The 17688-nt window shown below is 43.2% G+C and overlaps 1 protein-coding gene across 2 annotated transcripts in view; it reads left to right on the top strand.

Moving 5' to 3' along the window:
• CDKAL1 (CDKAL1 threonylcarbamoyladenosine tRNA methylthiotransferase) overlaps positions 1-17688 on the top strand; it is a 2121425-nt gene that overhangs the window by 900160 nt on the left and 1203577 nt on the right. For both annotated transcript variants that reach the window (XM_085607048.1, XM_085607049.1), the window contains exon 7: positions 14313-14433. In XM_085607048.1, the coding sequence (XP_085463174.1) occupies positions 14313-14433 (121 nt within the window). The remainder of the gene's footprint in view (positions 1-14312; positions 14434-17688) is intronic.

Here is a 17688-nt window from a genome sequence, read left to right as displayed (position 1 = left end):
AGGGTACAAAGATAAAACTCTGCGAGCTGCGGAGCAAAAATGTGCTAAAGTTACTAGACAAGAATTACTGTTTAAAACTGAAGCCAAACGACCTAAGTCTGCGCCAATGACGTCACAAACGCCAAGGCTTATTACAGGATATAACATATATCACCAGAAATTGAGACAAATCCTGTACAGGCACTGGCCAATAGTGAGATGTGACCCCGTCATAGGACCATCATGTATTAAGCTCCCTCAACTGACTTTCAGGAGGGCGAAATCCATGAAAAATGAACTAGTCTGTAATGCGCCTGTACAAACTAAAGGCACTAGTTGGTTAAAATGTCAGAATGGATTTTTCAAGTGTACAAAGTGCAAAGCTTGTAAGCATGGAGTCAATATCAGTTCAATCTCCACTCCCTTATGGAAAACCCCATTGGAGATCAGGGAGCATTATACTTGCAAAACAGAATTTGCAATATATGTGCTACGTTGTACTTGTAACAAACTGTATGTGGGTAGTACCATTCACCCCGTACATGTTAGAATTTTACAACACCTCAGGGCCATTAGCAATAATGATCCAGCTTACCCTGTGGCCCGTCACATCAACAACATGCATAGTGGTAAAGCAGAAGACCTGACATACTTTGTTGTTGATTGTGTGAAGAAAAACATCAGGGGAGGGAACAGACAACTGGCACTAAGGAGACTTGAGTCCAGATATATTATCCTGCTGGACAGTAAGATTCCTAATGGCCTTAATGCTGATGAGGCATTAAATGTGCATCTGTAAGACAATAACTGCCTCTTAGAAGATTCGATGATCCATCCTTTTATTGCTGACCCAGTTAGTCACTGTTCGTTACCTGAGTTTCAAATACACTTGGTTCAAGGGAATATCACTTTAAATTTATGCTAATATAGGTATTAATAGCAGGTTACAAATTCCTTATATTTAGTTACACCATCAACAGCAATCGGGTTAGAACTAAGTAGTATTGGAGATTGCCCACTAGGGCTTTATATTTTGACTGAGTATATTCACTCTTTCTCTTAAACATGTCATTCATAAAAAGAACGACGAGGTATTATTATTTAATAATATATTCTAACTATTAATGAGTATTGCGCTATAATTATGATGGTGTTAACTAGCTATTCCGTTTTTTGACAAGTTGTATATATATTGTGAATTGGAAGAAAGACTTATCTTCCGTTGTGACTTTCTCTATGTTTATCATTTGTTTACAACGTTTCTAAGCAACTGTTTAATTAATTTCAGGTGTAGAGACTGTTTAAATGACTTACGAAAACTGGGTCGGTTACAGTGAGCAAGGCGGACTTGTTCCGCCGAAACGCGTCTGGCTACATTGTTATGAAATAAATCTTTTCCTTTGAAAACCCACGGTGTCAGCGCCTGCTTCAGATCACAGAAACTCAGGATTGGATCTAATATATATATATATATATATATACACACACACACATACATACATACATACATACAGATCAAAATGCCACTTGCACTGCCAAACTCTTTGCAGAACGGGTGCTCCGTTGCAAGCGTGGCCTCTTGCCATTAAATTCCAAACCAAACTCCACACGAAAGGAAGCAGAGCACTCACGGATGGCAGAGATGTCATTTATTTAATTGACTGCATACACGTTTTGACAACAAGCCTGTTTCAATGCAAATTAAATAAAACCAAATTCAAAGGGGAGATGTTGCAAATCCAGTTTTAAATACTCCATAGACTCCTCCCATTGGATAGTCCATCATAGGTACAGAGAAAGGACTGCCAAATTACCATGGGTAGTTCAAACATCACTCCGCCATCATAGCGTGTTGGACATTATTTATCTTCTCTATATTGACGAGAATGGGCAAACCTGAGGAATCAGTGGACTTATTGATGTTTGGTACAATTAGTGCAGAAGGATTAATAGCCCACGAGGTCCGCCCACTAGGGTTATTTACTTAACACGTCACTGGTGTTGCCTTTCTCTTTTTGTTTGTGAGCAGCATTAATCAGTTTATATTCTTTTTGTATATACAAAAGAATATGTATTGGAAATAACATGACTATACCTCTAAAATCCTTTTTTTTTTTTTTTTAAATGGTTGCACTATGCAAGTGCTCTGGTCCATTTAAAAAATGGCGAGTTGTATGTTGTGGACTGTTTTAGTCCTTGTTTAATGTCCATGCAATTACACTGTATGTGATTGCTTAACAGCGATTTAAATTAACAACAACGTAAGTTTGCTGCCATCATGATCAAGGCTTACTGTAAAAACGCGTAGATCGTCTCAGCCAATAAACAAATTAGGCGAAAGGACTGCCTCTGGTGTGCTGGCCCCTTAATTATTTTTAAGAGGTGTTTTTTTAATTATGCGCCAGTAGTTGCTTCCCGAGCACCACTGGCGTTCAGGAGCACGCTCTGGTTGCAACACAAAAGGTGTAAAGAGGATATATATTCGCTGTTAAGATACGCCAGGCTCAGCAAGGTAGATTAATCTTCTTTATTCAATTCATATTGTGCGCCAAATCGAAAACAGGATGTCTACACGTTTCGGCTTACACCTTCAACTGGACTACCTGGGGTCTCACCTCTGGCTTAAAAACAGTCCCTCCACTATTTCACTGTCCTCCGACCTCACATGTTAGAATGAAATGCTAAATTCAAATGAGCTCAACACAACTCTGACGCCATTATATGTGCATTGCGTTCTCCTAAATCAATCATAAGCTTCAAATAATGCTATCTATTGTGCAACTTCACATATTGCAGTTGTTCCAATCTCACAAATTATCATACAATTAATATTTCTGATAAGAGAAGAAAGCAGTGCAGCGTCATTCTCCTATAGACAAGATGGTTCAGCGGGTAGCACAAATCATGTTTTTGTTCAACTTCACACGCCGCAGTTATGACATCATCTCAATATCCGATATATATCTCCTAGACATTATGTACACTAAAACAAAATAATTATACATTGTTGTACAAGGGTCAATTAATAATCAATAGTGACATCACTAGCTAACCTTTGATATTGATGTCTAAATTGGACTTGCGTCCTGTGCAAGCCCCCAATTACAACAATACAATCTTTAGAATTGGACAACAGAGAAATAATTGCAACATATATATGACCCTTATCCACGCATTCCAGTGGCCCCAATAGCTGGCCATTGGTAAGTGTTGTAAACATTGTTACCATCCTGTCTCTTTGCTAAAGTGACAGGTGCTGAGGAGCTCATAAAAGTAAAATGAGGTAGTGTTAGGAGTTGAAACATGAATCTAGCAGTGTATTCTATTGACCCTATTTAGGGTAGATATCTTAGCTAGTATTAAAATATAAATTACTAATAGGGTACTAAGGTGACTTTGTGCTTATGTGCAAATGCCACTTAGAGTCTTAGAGTAAAATATAGCCCATAGCGTATGTTTAAATACAGTTACGAATAATAATCCTAATGATTCTCTTGTAAAGCACATATCACAGTTGATATTAAGGTAATCATATAGGACTGAATAAGCTCTAAAGTGACTCCCTGCTTATGTACCAATCGTAGCTAGAACCTCATGATATGTGCATAATAGTCATGTATCTTCATATTGTGGGATGTGAACCTTCAATAGCACTCGTATTGAGTATCACAGTTCACATCAGTGTGCTCAGAATATGAGTTTTGGAAAGTGCAAAAAGTCAAATGTAAGCATAAAAAAAGTTGATTGAAGATGAACTAAAGTAACTCCATGCTCATGTGCAACTATCCAACCAAGATTCAACGATATAGGCATATTGACTGCAAAATCGGCAGCTAAACACCTACTACATAATAAGTCAATGAACCCTATAGTTAAATCTCATAAAGTGCAATAGTATAAAAGTGCTGACAGAATTCTGTCCATTCATGTCTGGGTAAATTATAAACATGCAAAATAGTTCCTTCATAGATGGGGAGTGGATGATATTATCAAGGTCTAGCGGCAAAGTACAGTGGGAATAATTTCACCATTAAAAAACTCATGTAGATTGAACAAATACCAAATAACAATGCTAATACATCCTAAACCAGATTCGGTTTCAATTTTTTCTAACACTTGACATAACAGTAATCAATTTCAAAGATTATTGCATAGAACAAGCAATGATTTGAACCTCAATTAGACAGCTTTCTAAAAAGGTGTGCAGAGGGATCTATCATTTGATGTATAATCTGGCTATACAATATCATGTTGTTGTAGATCTGTACCATACTGTTGAGCAACTTATATATGGACATAGAATTCTGCATCTATATTGAGTCCCCATGGCTTTTCTATTCCCAGTAGTAAGATCATTCTGGACTCCGCTCTTCTCAGTCCAAGTTCCCAATCACATTTACGAGGGTGGGCCTTTATATTCTTGATACTAGGTAAGACTGCTATCCTCCCAATTGTAGACCTCCCAAAAATGCTTGGTCCTAGGGTAGCTTCTATCTTCGTTTTTTACGGCTTGTAGGTGTTGTAGGAAGCAAATCTTTAGTCTGTCAATAGTACTTCTGATGTATTTCATTTCATACTCACATTGCTTACACAACAAATTCTGTCTCACAAGTTATCCCCTCTTTAATTGCACATGGTTTTCTTTCAGAGATCTTATATGTTCATTTGTTGGTACAATATGAGCATGCTTGCAATGTTCTCATCTCCAAAAGCCGAGACTCTTTTTGGAAAGCCAGTTTGATTTTTCATTATCAATAAACATGCTTTGCGTCAAAATGTCCCCCAAAGACTTGGCTTTAGGAAACGTGATCCGAGGGTGACAACTAATTCTTGTATTGGTATGGTCATCATGTTGCAAGACACGCCAGTTGCTTGTGAGAATAGACTGATGTTCCTGATTAAACGCTACAAAAAACCTGATAGGAGCAGTGTCCAATGCTTCCTGTTGTGTGGTGTCATGCCCATGGCTTCTCTTAGGATATGTATTGTCATATAACAGATCTTCTCTGTTCCTCAATGTAACCCTGCAGTACGCCTCATTAAAGATCTTATGGGGGTTTTCTCTTTCAAGAAATCTTACAATCATGGCAGTAGCTTCTTCTTCAAATAGTGTATCTGTGGTACATATCCTTCATGCTCTTAAAAGTTGGCTGCACGGAATGCTCCATTTGAGAGCTTTTGGATGTCCACTGTTGCCATGCAGGATTGAATTACAGGCTGCCAGTTTGCGAAAGACATAAGTATCCAACTTATCACCATTTGCTTTAAGAGATATATCTAAGACTTTTGGCAGACAATCGGGGTCGGGTAATGCTCAGGCCAAGCTGAGAAAAAAAAGTGGTGAATTCTGCATTTGGAACTGGACAACAATTAGAGCACACATGAACCCTGAAATTACCCCCCTGGCCCCTTAAAACTCATACATTCTCTGATCCCTAAAATTACCCCCCTGGCACCCCATAACCCATACCCACCCTGACCCCTAAAATTGTCCCCCTGGCACCCCAAAAGCCATACCCGCTCTGAACCCTAAAATGTCCCCCCCTTGCACCCTAAAACCCATACCCACCCTGAACCCTAAAATTACCCCCCTGCTACCCCAAAACCCATACCCACCATGAACCCTAAAATTATCCCCCTGGCACCCCAAAACCCATACCCACCCGGAGCCCTAAAATTAACCCTGCCCCCCAAAAACTCATACCCGCCCTGAACCCTAAAATTACCCCTCTGGCCCCTTAAAACCCATACCTGCGCTGAACCCTAAATTTACCCCCCTGGTACCCCAAAAGCCATACCCGCCCTGAACCCTAAAATGTCCCCCCTTGCACCCCAAAACCTATACCCATCCTGAACCCTAAAATTACCCCCCTGTCACCCCATACCCACCATGAACCCTAAAATTATCCTCCTGGCACCCCAAAACCCATACTCACCCAGAACCCTAAATTTACCCCCCTGGTAACGCAAAACCCATACCCACCCTGAACCCTAAAATTATCCCCCTGGAACCCCTCCCTTAATCCATTTGTATTGGGCCTCTCGTTCTCCCATCTGGCTTTGAGTCTGTCCAGGTCTTTTTGTCTGAGATGTTGCTTCTTTTGGCCATTCCATTCTATGGGAGCCTTACATATAGCCACAAGAGTTCCTATTATTCGACCATGAGACACCCATTTTATTAGCCTCATAAGAATGAAATCCTGAGGTGACCATGCTGAGAATAATTAAAGTGTCTTACCTTTTACACGTAGGCAGGGCCACTGGAATTATGCGGCAGGGGAAGGCTAAATTATGGGTCAGGGTTGACTAAAGAATGCAGCAAGAAAAGGTACATTATGTGGCATGATGCTGCACATTTTGTGAGTATTATTTAATGATTTTGACTTCTTTACACTTGTTAACACTGTCTGGGCATAGAATGCACCTTATTGGTACCAGTTAACACCAAACTATAGCAATAAGCAACAGAAAGGTAACCAATCAACCTTTGGAAAGGATCTTCCACTGTGCGCCAGCACATGTTGCTGCTTTTTTAGTAGGTTTTGAGCTAGAATATATATTTTTTTAATCTGCAGATTATTTAGCAGATAATGGATTATTTGGCAAATCAACTACAATGAGAAAAACACAGCATCGGCACAATCGCCTAATTCCAGTAGCCCGACCCATAGGTCCCTGCAGAAGGTATCATTCTATCATTTGAAACCATCAACATACATATGAATGTTGTATGAATTAATGTAACGATGCATAGAATGTTCTTTCATTTAGCCAATGACAAGATAAAACTTTTCTTTTGTTAACTTTTTCCATTAATTTATTTTTCATGTAATGCTGCAAGTTTTTAATAGCCTCAAAGCAGGATGGAAATAAAGCATACCCCGAGTGAATCTGTATTGTAATTGTGTACACATTTGTACTCACTTTTCTGGGAAAAGGAAAATCCTTTGCAATACCTTTCGGTTACATCACTGTTTTCAGCTCCTAGGAACCTTGTGATGGGAGTCTGCAGCCTCTTTAGTGTGAGTGAAAGTGTTCACGATGTCTGCGATGTTCATTTGTTTATCTTAGCAGCTACTATCCCTGCAGAATTTCTTACCACTCCTCAGGCCTGAAACTAACGTATGTCAATGGTATTAATATTTAAATAAACAATGAGTACGCCCAGGAGACTTCATACCCCCGTGAAACATTAGAGTGAAAAACGTATTTTTCAGTTCTTAATGGCCTGGGGTGGGCCAGGCCCACCCTCTAGAACCAGGCCTGGCTGGGAAGTATGCTTTAGCAGCTCTAACTGTCCATTGTCAATCTGTATGTGATAATCAGCCACGGACAGAATGACAATGGGCGGGAGGGGCTGCGAGGAGGAGTGCGAGGCGCCCCATCAGGGAGTTGAGGCCTCTGGCAGGGAACACCTCTGCTCCCTGCAGGGCCCGTAATTATGGACAAATGGAATCCGTAAAAGCATGTGCGTCTTCAGTGGGGGCAAGGAGGGGCGCTCCAGGGGGTGGGCAAGCGCCCCTTCTTGCCCCCCCCCCCTGCAGACGCCCATGGATACGTGCAATAAGTCCGGTTGCATCCACCTCGAGGAGCTGTTGCAGAAAACCGGGTCCAAGTCCTGTTCTATAAATCCAAAGAGTATGCGTCTCCAAGTAATGACAGAAGAGGTCTTGCGCTCCTCCAATCAATAAAAAAAAAAAAGTTTATTAGCAACACGTTTTAACCAGGTTTTCAACACGCATGTATATGTATATATAAAAGAACAAAGTCCTGATCCTCCAATGTCGCAGAGGGATTCTAGAACAGGTACGGACCACAGTTTCGTTGTTTGCCCAGAAATTAAACCACAAGCGGTTTCAAAGTGCCAATTTTCCTTCTTGAATTCATCAGATCAAATCAGACAAGTGTCCGCCTCAGATGCGTTTTGATCGCCTCCGCGATCTTGATCACATGACGCGCTGATGCCCGGACCTCCCATTTAAAATTGAATTCGTCCAATCAGAAAGTTAACATGGTAACAGTTCATTAATAGAAACTGAAAACATACAAAAACGCGGAAGCATAACATCGTGACAGAAAGATTACCTGACCAAATGCAGTTTACACAGAGTAATAGTTAAAATATTAGCCAAAACAAACCTATACAAATGTATTGTTTGTAAGGATCAAAGAAGAAAAACTAATGTTATAAATTGAATTAATTGAGTAAGTAATGACAGCAGCTAAAATCATGGCAAGTGCCCTTGAATTTCCAAGGCATCAGACTAGATCTGGAAGATGTTTCTTCGAGCAGTACCTTTGCGCGCCGGTAGGTGGCGTCGGTCGGCTCCGCGTGACCGTAGTCTCTGCCGTTGTGATGTCCAAGTCACCTATATAGGGGCCCCCTCAGCACGCTGACATCCGTGCTTTCCTTTCCTCGCCGGCCAGAGCAGATCCGTGAAAAGAGATACCCACTGTCACTTTCTAACAGCCTTTTTTCTATGTTTTGTCAAACATTTTTTGGTATGTAGGTTTTTCCAACATGTCGAAGAAGACATATGGATTCAAACTGTGCAGAGTCTGCCACTGCGCCATGTCTTTGATGGATCTACCCCTGGAGCTTGGAGCGTGACCACGACGCAAAATCTTGCTCCGACTGCCGGGCCATTGCTCTGAAAGCTTTGAGGGAGCGGTCTGTAAAGCTGTAAAGCTGCTTGTGGCCAGGCGCTCAACACCGTGTCGTTCACCCCAGAGTTCTCTGTCCCGGAGGAAGGTCCTGGCATGCTCCGGGAGTCCTAAGTCCTCTTCCTCGAAGTCGTCGGTAGGTCGGGTAAGAGGCATAAGAAACATAAAAAGTCAAAGCGTGCTTCGACTTCTCCCCGTCCGTCGTGACGGAAGAGCCTCTGTGCTCTAGACCTCATTCTGTGGAACCCGTGCCTGGGTTGGCTCCCTGCCTTCCTGAGAGCCGGAGTGACTCCCGCCCAGCTCAACGAATTTTATGACACCATGAGTCTCATATTTGGGCGGCCTGACCATCCCAGTGTGCCTTTGGGCCCTGGAGTCTCAGAGGGGGCTCCATCGGGTTCCGCTCCAGTGCCGATACCCCCGTTGGATCCAGTGATGCATCTGAAACGACACCGATCGTGCCTCTGTGACTTTAACCAGTGCTCAGACGCCGCCGGTGCCAGCCCCATTCCTAACCCTGATGACCTGGAGCCAGATTGGCGCCCACTGACGCTGATTTCAGCACCAATAGCACCCATGGTTCCTAGGTCAGTTCCTCAGCCTTGTTTTGAAGGGCTATGTATGGAGAAAGATTGGGAAGGGTTACTGGACCCTTTACAAGAACAGCCTGAACACGAAATAGGCTGGTACGGACTGGATACCGCTCAAGATTATAGCCTGCTTTCTTCCTCTACCATGGCTATAGGAGACGGAGCTTCATATGCTATGGTGATGAGATGGGCAGCTGAGGTCCTGGACCTTAAGCTCCATTCGGTGGAAGTCATGACAAACCTCTTGATGGAACACTTGCAGTTGGGTGTCTCCTCCTCGGAACCCTCCTGCCATTCAACTGATATCCTTCTCGGAACCCGGTCCATGCCCAGCCCAGGGGCTCTTGTGAATAGGATAATCGCCCACCACCTTGGCCCTACTCTGGGCGAGCCAAATTTCCTCACCAACCACCATGCCCATCAGAACTTGGTGGTTAAAGCCTCCTACCTCACAAGGTCCGTTCTCTTCCGCATTCCTGAACAGGGAATCCAAGAGGCTGGGTAGTTGGGGTAAGAAGCCAGCCTTGGATTGTGGTCTGTGAACACTGCATGCCAATTGGGCCGTTATTCCACTCTCTGTGGGAAACTGTTCTACAAGTGCTGCCACAGGTCACAGAGGAGACCTCGACAATCCTCTCCCAAGTGGTTTTAGACAGGAGAGATGTGACAAAGTTCGCCATTTGTTCTGGGCTTGACACAACCGACTCGCTGGGCAGAGCGATGTCATCGACGTTGGCTGTTTACTCCATGCCTGGCTGATAACTTCTGACTTTTCTGGGGATATCTACGCTTCCCTCATGGACATGCCCTTTGATGGTATCAGTCTCTTCGGAGACAAATCAGACATGTCTCTAGAGCGCGTTAAGGACTCTCAGGCTAGGGCCAAGTCCTGGGGCCTCTGTGGCCGCACCTCCCCGTCTGCTTTTTGCCCCTTTTGTGGCTACGGAAGAGGTTTTTTGCCTCACCAACCAAACCCTAGCCACAAGGCCGTACAAGTTCAGCAACCTCTGCGCGGCCGTGGGCATGCTCATTCCAACCCGTGGGTTGGGCGGCTAGAGGTCTGGTCAGTCCACCACAACCCGCCCCTTCAGCCTCCAAACACTCCTAGTTTAGCCCTTCAAGATCATGGGCAGCCAGTTGGTGGCAGGATCAGTCATCACCTCCACCACTGGCAAAACATCACTATGGCCAGGTGGTTTCTTCAGATAGCTTCCCAGGACTTAGTTTCCCCTCTCTCTCACAGAAGAAGGGCCAAATAAAAGTAAATAAATGGTTTACCTACAACCTCTTAAATTTGAAACATAGAGGTGGCGTTCTGGAAATACAGTGGGACAAAACAAACCTCCTTTTCCTTTCAGATGGCATGTAGATTATACATTACAGTCAAAGGGTTACAAAGTAGCCTGCACTAACTCCAAAAATGAATATTCCCAATCCTGTATTGACAATGCTGGAAATTTGACAAGAGAGTATTTCAACATCTTTAAAGCACTGGTGACTCCCACTTTTTCTCTACCCTTTTGGTGGCTTCTTATGATACTTGAGACAATTTACCCACCCAGAACATCGGCTTTCGGACCTGCTCCTTTTACACTTTCAGTGTTTACTCTTGCTACTGATGATGACCTTAGAAATGTACTTTTATTCTTCAAGAAATCCTCGTCCTTTTAGGACATTTGTAGTGCTAAAGTTATCATTATAACCTCCTAGCGCTGATACCAGTGGGGGTTGGGCCAGCTAGAGTGGCTTGGGCAGTGGTGAAGCAAGGGGGGGCTCCCCCCCACCTGCTCTTACCAGTGGCCTTCGTGACGCAGGGTGGCAAACGAACGCAGGAATCGCCAGCAACCTCCTTCCCCTCCTAACCCACGGTCGTCAAGCGGCAAAAGCTGGGGCCGCCACAGGTGGCAAAAGCTGTAGCTATGTCACTGGGCTTCGGTATCTGGGGGTTGCTTGTGTGTGAAGAGTTCTGCCCACAGAAGGTTTGGCAGTAGACTTTGTTTTTCCTTTAAAGTTTTCAGCAGTCCCACAGTACTCCAATGGACCTAGGTGGATGTCCATATTTAGTCCATAGGAACTACTGTGTAAGCACACAAGGTCCTCTCTGGGCCCTGCTGGAGTACTGCAGGACCCGCAAAGTAAATTTGTATCGTATGAAAATTCTGTCCAGTTTTTCCCTTGCGGAAGTAAAGAGTCTCTACCATTTGAGGTCCGGTTGCCCAGTACATCATGCCCAAAATACTTTCTTAGTATTGCTTGAACTGTTATTTTTAAACAGACCTGAGCTTGGGAACAGAGAATAGCAACAATGGGGCCTATCTATGAAAAAGGCACGCAGTGCAGCACAGCAAGTCACCTTGCTGCTCTGCACTGCACGACAGATAAAGGACAGGAATGTGCCATATTTAAGGCAATATGGCACATTGCTGTCTTTTCCTCTGCATTGGCGCCCTTTTGGCAGCCTAGTGCCATTGCAGGCATCCTTGCACCACGGTGGAAGTGTGCCTGCGTTGCATGCAGGATTGTTTTTGTGCAGGAAGGGACATCTTCTTCCACAAAAACAATCCTGAGACGCATATTCCTCTGTGTGTGCTGCAGAATGCATAGAAAGAGGAAGTAACGAAGAGCAATGAAGATATTTCTCCGTGTTACACCTCTCCTAGGAAGGCATATCTTTTTGGCGCATTCCCAGATTTTGCCAGTTTTGGTAAATCTGGGAATGCGCCAAAAACCATGGGAGTTGCGTGAGAACACCCACACATCTCCCATGGAACGCCTTTCCAGGACAGAGTAAAAAAAAAACATTGATATGCTTTGCATTGCCTTACTCCAGATTTATGCTCTCTTTTTATCTAACATACTCAAAATTATATATATGTCATCGGAGAGCATATGGGGGAGATCGTAGTTCGATTTCATGTGCATGCATTAGCATCTTTGATATTTGAAACACTGCAGTGATGTTTACCTGTCACAAGTCATTCTGAAGTGGTCGAAGAAGCATCAGTCCCCCTTCATTTCTCAGCTTTGCACCCCTCACTTCAACTTTTCTTTGCACTTGTCGAGGGTGCCATAGTTTGCAGACTACCCCAGTCTCCTGCCACTACCATGTCGCACTGTTTGAAAGTTTGTTGCCATTTGAAAAGATAAGATGCCTTTCTTGTTTCTGGGCTTCCATTACCACATCGTGCTGTTCTCTCTAGGGCTTCTTCACTTCATAGCATAACTTTGCTAGTAGCTGCACTGAATCTCACTTGCTCACTTATCTGACTCAATTCCCATTTTGTTAAATCGCCCCTTCACTCTTAAGAAATTTCAAGGTTGTTAAATCTGCTATTGTCCCTCCAAAGTGGCATACAATGAGCCCTCCCCTATGTTCATGCTAAGGGTATCGAAAAGATGAGCAGTGGTACTGATACTTGTTGCATCCGACAACACAATGTGTGGCTCATATTTTATCTCATATAGGATAGTGTGTTGCATACAAAATATCACTCTCCTACCAGGTAGCCCGCCACAATACCCGAAGGCTGGCTGATTTGGGCTGCGAAGTATTAACTATTTTATCAATACTCCCCCTCCTCCCATCATAAGTAATCCGCAGTTCTTCCTTATCCAGGCTTGCTGCAGCTCCCTCTTATTTGCTTCCATATCCGGCTTCAGATTAAACCTACCTTTTCCTGTCTACATCTGCAGGGTATTGTATTCCCTCCGAGCCTGCCCATATCTTCATGACGTGTCAATAGTAGATACTGAAAGAGAGGCTGAGCCTGTAAGGATGGTGAGGGTGGCACTGGTGTGGTGTGAGATTACTCGCAGCCTTTATTGGATATTGTGGACCATATCCACTCCTTTCAAAAATCAAGTCCTTGTGGGATCTCGAAGTCATAATTACCAGTGGCAATTAAGGGTGGCCCTTTTTCCAATGGATTCTGCACCTTTTTCCAATGGATTCTGCACCTTTTTTTCCAATACAGAATCCGGAATCCTGTGGTTTACTTAAACTAGGGTTTATATCAAATTAGTGCTGCTGACATTTTTTCTGCAGTTAATTTGAGGTGGATTTTATAGTCCGTTTTATATCTGGCAAGGTTTCATGATGAACTCTCCCCGACCACGAGGCCCTGTAAGATGGAATCTCTTTAAAGGGTTTATTGAGGAAAGAGAAAGAGAGAGGACTGCAGTGTGAGCCACCCTGCAAACTGGCTTCACAAGTAGCGGTAGTACTGAACAAAGGGTGGTGTATATACAATTTACATAAAAATGGAATGAAAAAAGTGATTTTAAATCATGTTACTAAGAGTATGTAGGTGTATTTACACTTGTGCATGTTTGTATTTGTGTGCAGCTGAGTAAAACGACAGACTTCATGGCCATCCACCCCAACATCATTTTCCGATGAAATTGGAATACCGATCACCACCCCCCCCCCCCCCCCCCCCCCCCGACCCCAAGAGGGGTTCTCGTCGCTTGCCTGCTGAGTAGTGCCACTCTGATTTATTTAAATGCAGCCGATCAGATTGTGTGAGGCCAGACACAATCCAGGAATGGACGTCTCCTGGGCGTCCCGTTGTGGTAGCGAGAAACTGAGTGACTGGTAGTGTTGTGCTTGGGTGAGGGTGGAGGGTTTTTTCAAATCCTTTCGAGTTCTGCCCTACATTTTTGTGGCGAACTAGTATGACAACTTTTAAACGTGAACACAAAAGCAGGGCTTCAAAACGAAGGAGAAATGTTATTGGTAAATGGGAGTCATAACTAGCCATCACTGCTAACGGTAATTACCTGCTTGACACTTAAGACATTAGGGTTAGGTATTTTTTAGGAATGTGTGCAGGCTGCAGCCATTGAAAGGAAGAATAGGCACGCATGAGGCACGTGACAATGAAGATACTGCTGGTGCCTCTTGTATGGTGATCTCTTTAAAACATGCTAAAACATGAACCTCTTTCTCCCTCTCATACTGCCATTCTGCAATGTTTAAAATAGTTAAGTGCCAGCTTTAATATGTTTGACAAGACAAAAAAGCATTACAGGCAAGTGCTGTGACTTATGTGTACATGTGTTTATGTGCTTGGTTTGAAGGTCACTCGGTGAGGCTGCTGGGTCAAAAGAAGGATAATGGAAAGCGGCTGGGGGGAGTGCGATTGGATTTGCCAAAGATTAGGAAGAACCCACTGATAGAAATCATTTCCATCAATACAGGGTAAGCTTTTTTCAAATTTGCTCATAAAATATTCAGCGCTGCCTAAGAATTCAATTTCATTTTTTGCAGGAATGGCGTGCGGCTTCTGCCCAGTTTAATTCTGAAGTGAAGGTGGGGGTGTGGGGGGAAAACCCCGCAGGGATTCTCAACAGTGTCCTTTAAGGAAATACAATAATTTCCCTGTTCCCTGATTTCATTGCAGTTCAATTTCTTTCGTTGGTGCGGGTGCAGGCAGCAGGATAAATGTGTTTTTTTAATAACAGTGTGCTGTTGACAGTGTTAAAGGTAAACTACTCAGATTTGATTTGCCAAATATTCCCTCGGGCCGAATCCTACAATCTGCTAGTTATTATGTTTTTTGGGAGCGGGGGTGGGGCTCGTAACATATATTTTATCCCAAGCAGATGAGCTGTGTGAAGACTGTTCTGTAATCACCTTCATCACAGTCATGGTAGCGTGCTGAGTGATTGGTTTAAAAAGTATAATTTACGGCATTATTTTTAACCGTTCATAGAAAAACATAAGGGTTTTATGTTAAAACCCTAAAGTTGTACTTTTCTGCATTACATTTCCTGAACAATGCCTTAATTGGAGATCTTGATAAACCAATACCATTCAATTCCAAACCAATCCCATTACCACTATTTTAGCTAGGTTGAATAGTCGGATTGCAGTCAAGAAGGTATAAATATGTGGATGATGCTATATGAATATTAAAAACGTAAAGAACAGATGATGGACAGAGTGCTGAACAAATCAAACATTCACCCTAGTCACAAATCTGGATTTAATCAATCTTTTTTTTTTGCTCAACATGCCACCAAGTTTGGACCCAGCCATATGCAAATCAGTCTTGACCCGGCTCCCCATGGGAACAGTCCAGCTCGAACTGCCAGACCGGGCCCTCCCTGGAGTGTTGTGATGAGCAAAAAAAAGATGGATTTAGGCCCAGATCTTTACTTGGACATTGTTCAGCATTCTGTCCATCAATTGTTCTTTTTGCATTTGTCACTGCAAGTAGGCCCAGACGCGGGTCTTGTGCTCACCATGCAGCTGGATTCAAGGTATTCCAGCTGATGACGGGTGATACCCCGAAACCGGTCCTAGGATATCTGTTTCCGGTCAAGGGAGGACCTGGTTTGGCATTTCTGCCTAGACTATTCCCATGTGGAGCAGGATCAAGACTGATTTGCATATGGCTAGGCCCTAACTGGGGTGGTGTGGTGAGCAAAAAAAACAATGGATTTAGGCCCAGATCTCTGTATTGGGGGTGAATGTTTGATATTGTTCAGCATTCCGTCCATCAATTTTTCTATTTGCATTTGTACGAATATTGAATGCCTCCCACAAAATACTGCAGTTTTTATACTTTCATAAGCTACGCAATACTTTTGTTTGCTACGATAACATTGAGGTCCATTTAATGCTGTGTTCCATAAATTGATTTAGATCACGCTCCTTGGTGGGACCAGAAGTCGGTAACAATTTTAGTGAGTACAGCTTCCCTACAAAATATTGCATTAGTGTTTCAAAAGCAGTGCCGTAAGTGCCAAAATATTCAGCTACCTCAAGTGTGTCCTTTTGCACCCATGCTGCAGTGAATACTGGTGCACTCTTGAGAAAAACAAAATTGGAGGAATGCTCAACTTATTCTCGGCCACCGCTTTTCAATCCATTGTTATTATGGGGCTGCCTGCTCATTACAAACAATGGCAAACCATATGCAAATCAGCTTTAGTCTTGCTCCTGTAGAAACAACCCAGTCCCAAAATATGGTGACTTAAAACCGAAATAGGGTGCATCCCCCCCTAAGGATCATAGAGTGCTTTCTCCCAAACCTATTTGGGTTCATGAGTCCCTCGCCACATTACGTTCCTCACCTTTCTTCCCTCCGTAAATAGGGACTCAGACTGCCTGCCTTAGGATGCCTGAGGTAGGTTGGCCTATTTTTTCTCCAGAAAGCTTGACTCCAACTTCCCCAGGCTCCCTAAATTCCACCTAAAGGATCATTTGTGACTTCTCCCAAGAGTAAGCCTTGCTTCCCCACAGGATCCTTAATTTTCACAATGCCGTAGAGTGCCTTACTCCACTTACACCCCCTGTAGTTCCCTAGGTTAGATATTCTGATGCCCCTCATTCCCCTCCTACCCTCGTAGGGTGCCTAACCCTCGCCCTCTATATCTTACCATAGTGGGACTGACTTCCTCTTAAGTACTTTCTTGCCTTTCTATAAAGTGCCCTACTGTCCTCTAGTGGTCTTGTCTTGACACTTCCACTTAGATTGGTTGACTTGTTCCCCCTTAAAGTGCATGACTTATAATAAGCTAGTCTAGGGCGGCTGGTTCAATTACATTTCTAGTCAGAATCTATTTTGCAAGACACTTCTTTTCTCCCCAACCCTACCTTGGTGTAACACATTCCAAATGCTGTTATGTGTTTTCTCTAACTCTTCCTGCCTTTTTGCATTTTTTTTTGGGTTATGTTTAGTGCCTGCATGACTTTTTTCATAAACACGTGTGTAAATCCCACGGTTTTGGCTTTAGTCTGTGAATCCCCAATAGTTAAACTTTAGCGCAAGTCCCCCATAAGATAGGTAGGCAACTAACTATCGCATTTTTCTTGCTCTAGCGTCTCTTGTAAAGCATAAGCCTTGATAGCACAACATTCACACTTGGCGTAAATATCTTTCGGACATCCTTATTAAAGTTTCATAGTCCTCTACAACATTACTATTACAATCTCCAATCCTGTGTCTCTCATAAAGTAACCATTTGACTTCATGTCACTTAGGGCGCCGGGCTGTTGTCCGAGGTTTTTGTTTGACAACCTGAAGCCTTCATGGCCTGTTGAACTACTTCACTTTTGTTTTTCGAATTGACTTAACACACAAAACTGTGATTTGGAAGAGAAAAGCACACTTCTGGAGCATTGTGTCTGTGCTGACGCGGAGTCATCTGGCGACCTTAATCTTTAAGGGGTTGTACGTTCTATCCTTCACCCCTAGGCTGTGATGACCAGTTTTTAATAGATCAAAGACCAATCCTCATAATGGTCACCAAACAGTTAATTCTTCTGTTTCCAAAGTATTTTTAACTGCCTCATCTGCGCAGGCGATGGTGATAAACGTAGAGCTGCCAAGATGAAATGCTGACAATATAATAATTCGAAAACTGAATAAAGAAATACAATGAAATACGTTAAAACCACAAGCTAACAACATAATTCAATAATCCCGACACAGCACATGGGCTAATT

This window comes from Triturus cristatus, chromosome 5_2 (assembly GCF_964204655.1).
Source record: "Triturus cristatus chromosome 5_2, aTriCri1.1, whole genome shotgun sequence".
Lineage (NCBI taxonomy): Eukaryota > Metazoa > Chordata > Amphibia > Caudata > Salamandridae > Triturus > Triturus cristatus.
The sequence above is the reverse complement of the archived record's forward strand: the minus strand, read 5'-3'. Positions and strand labels throughout refer to the sequence as shown.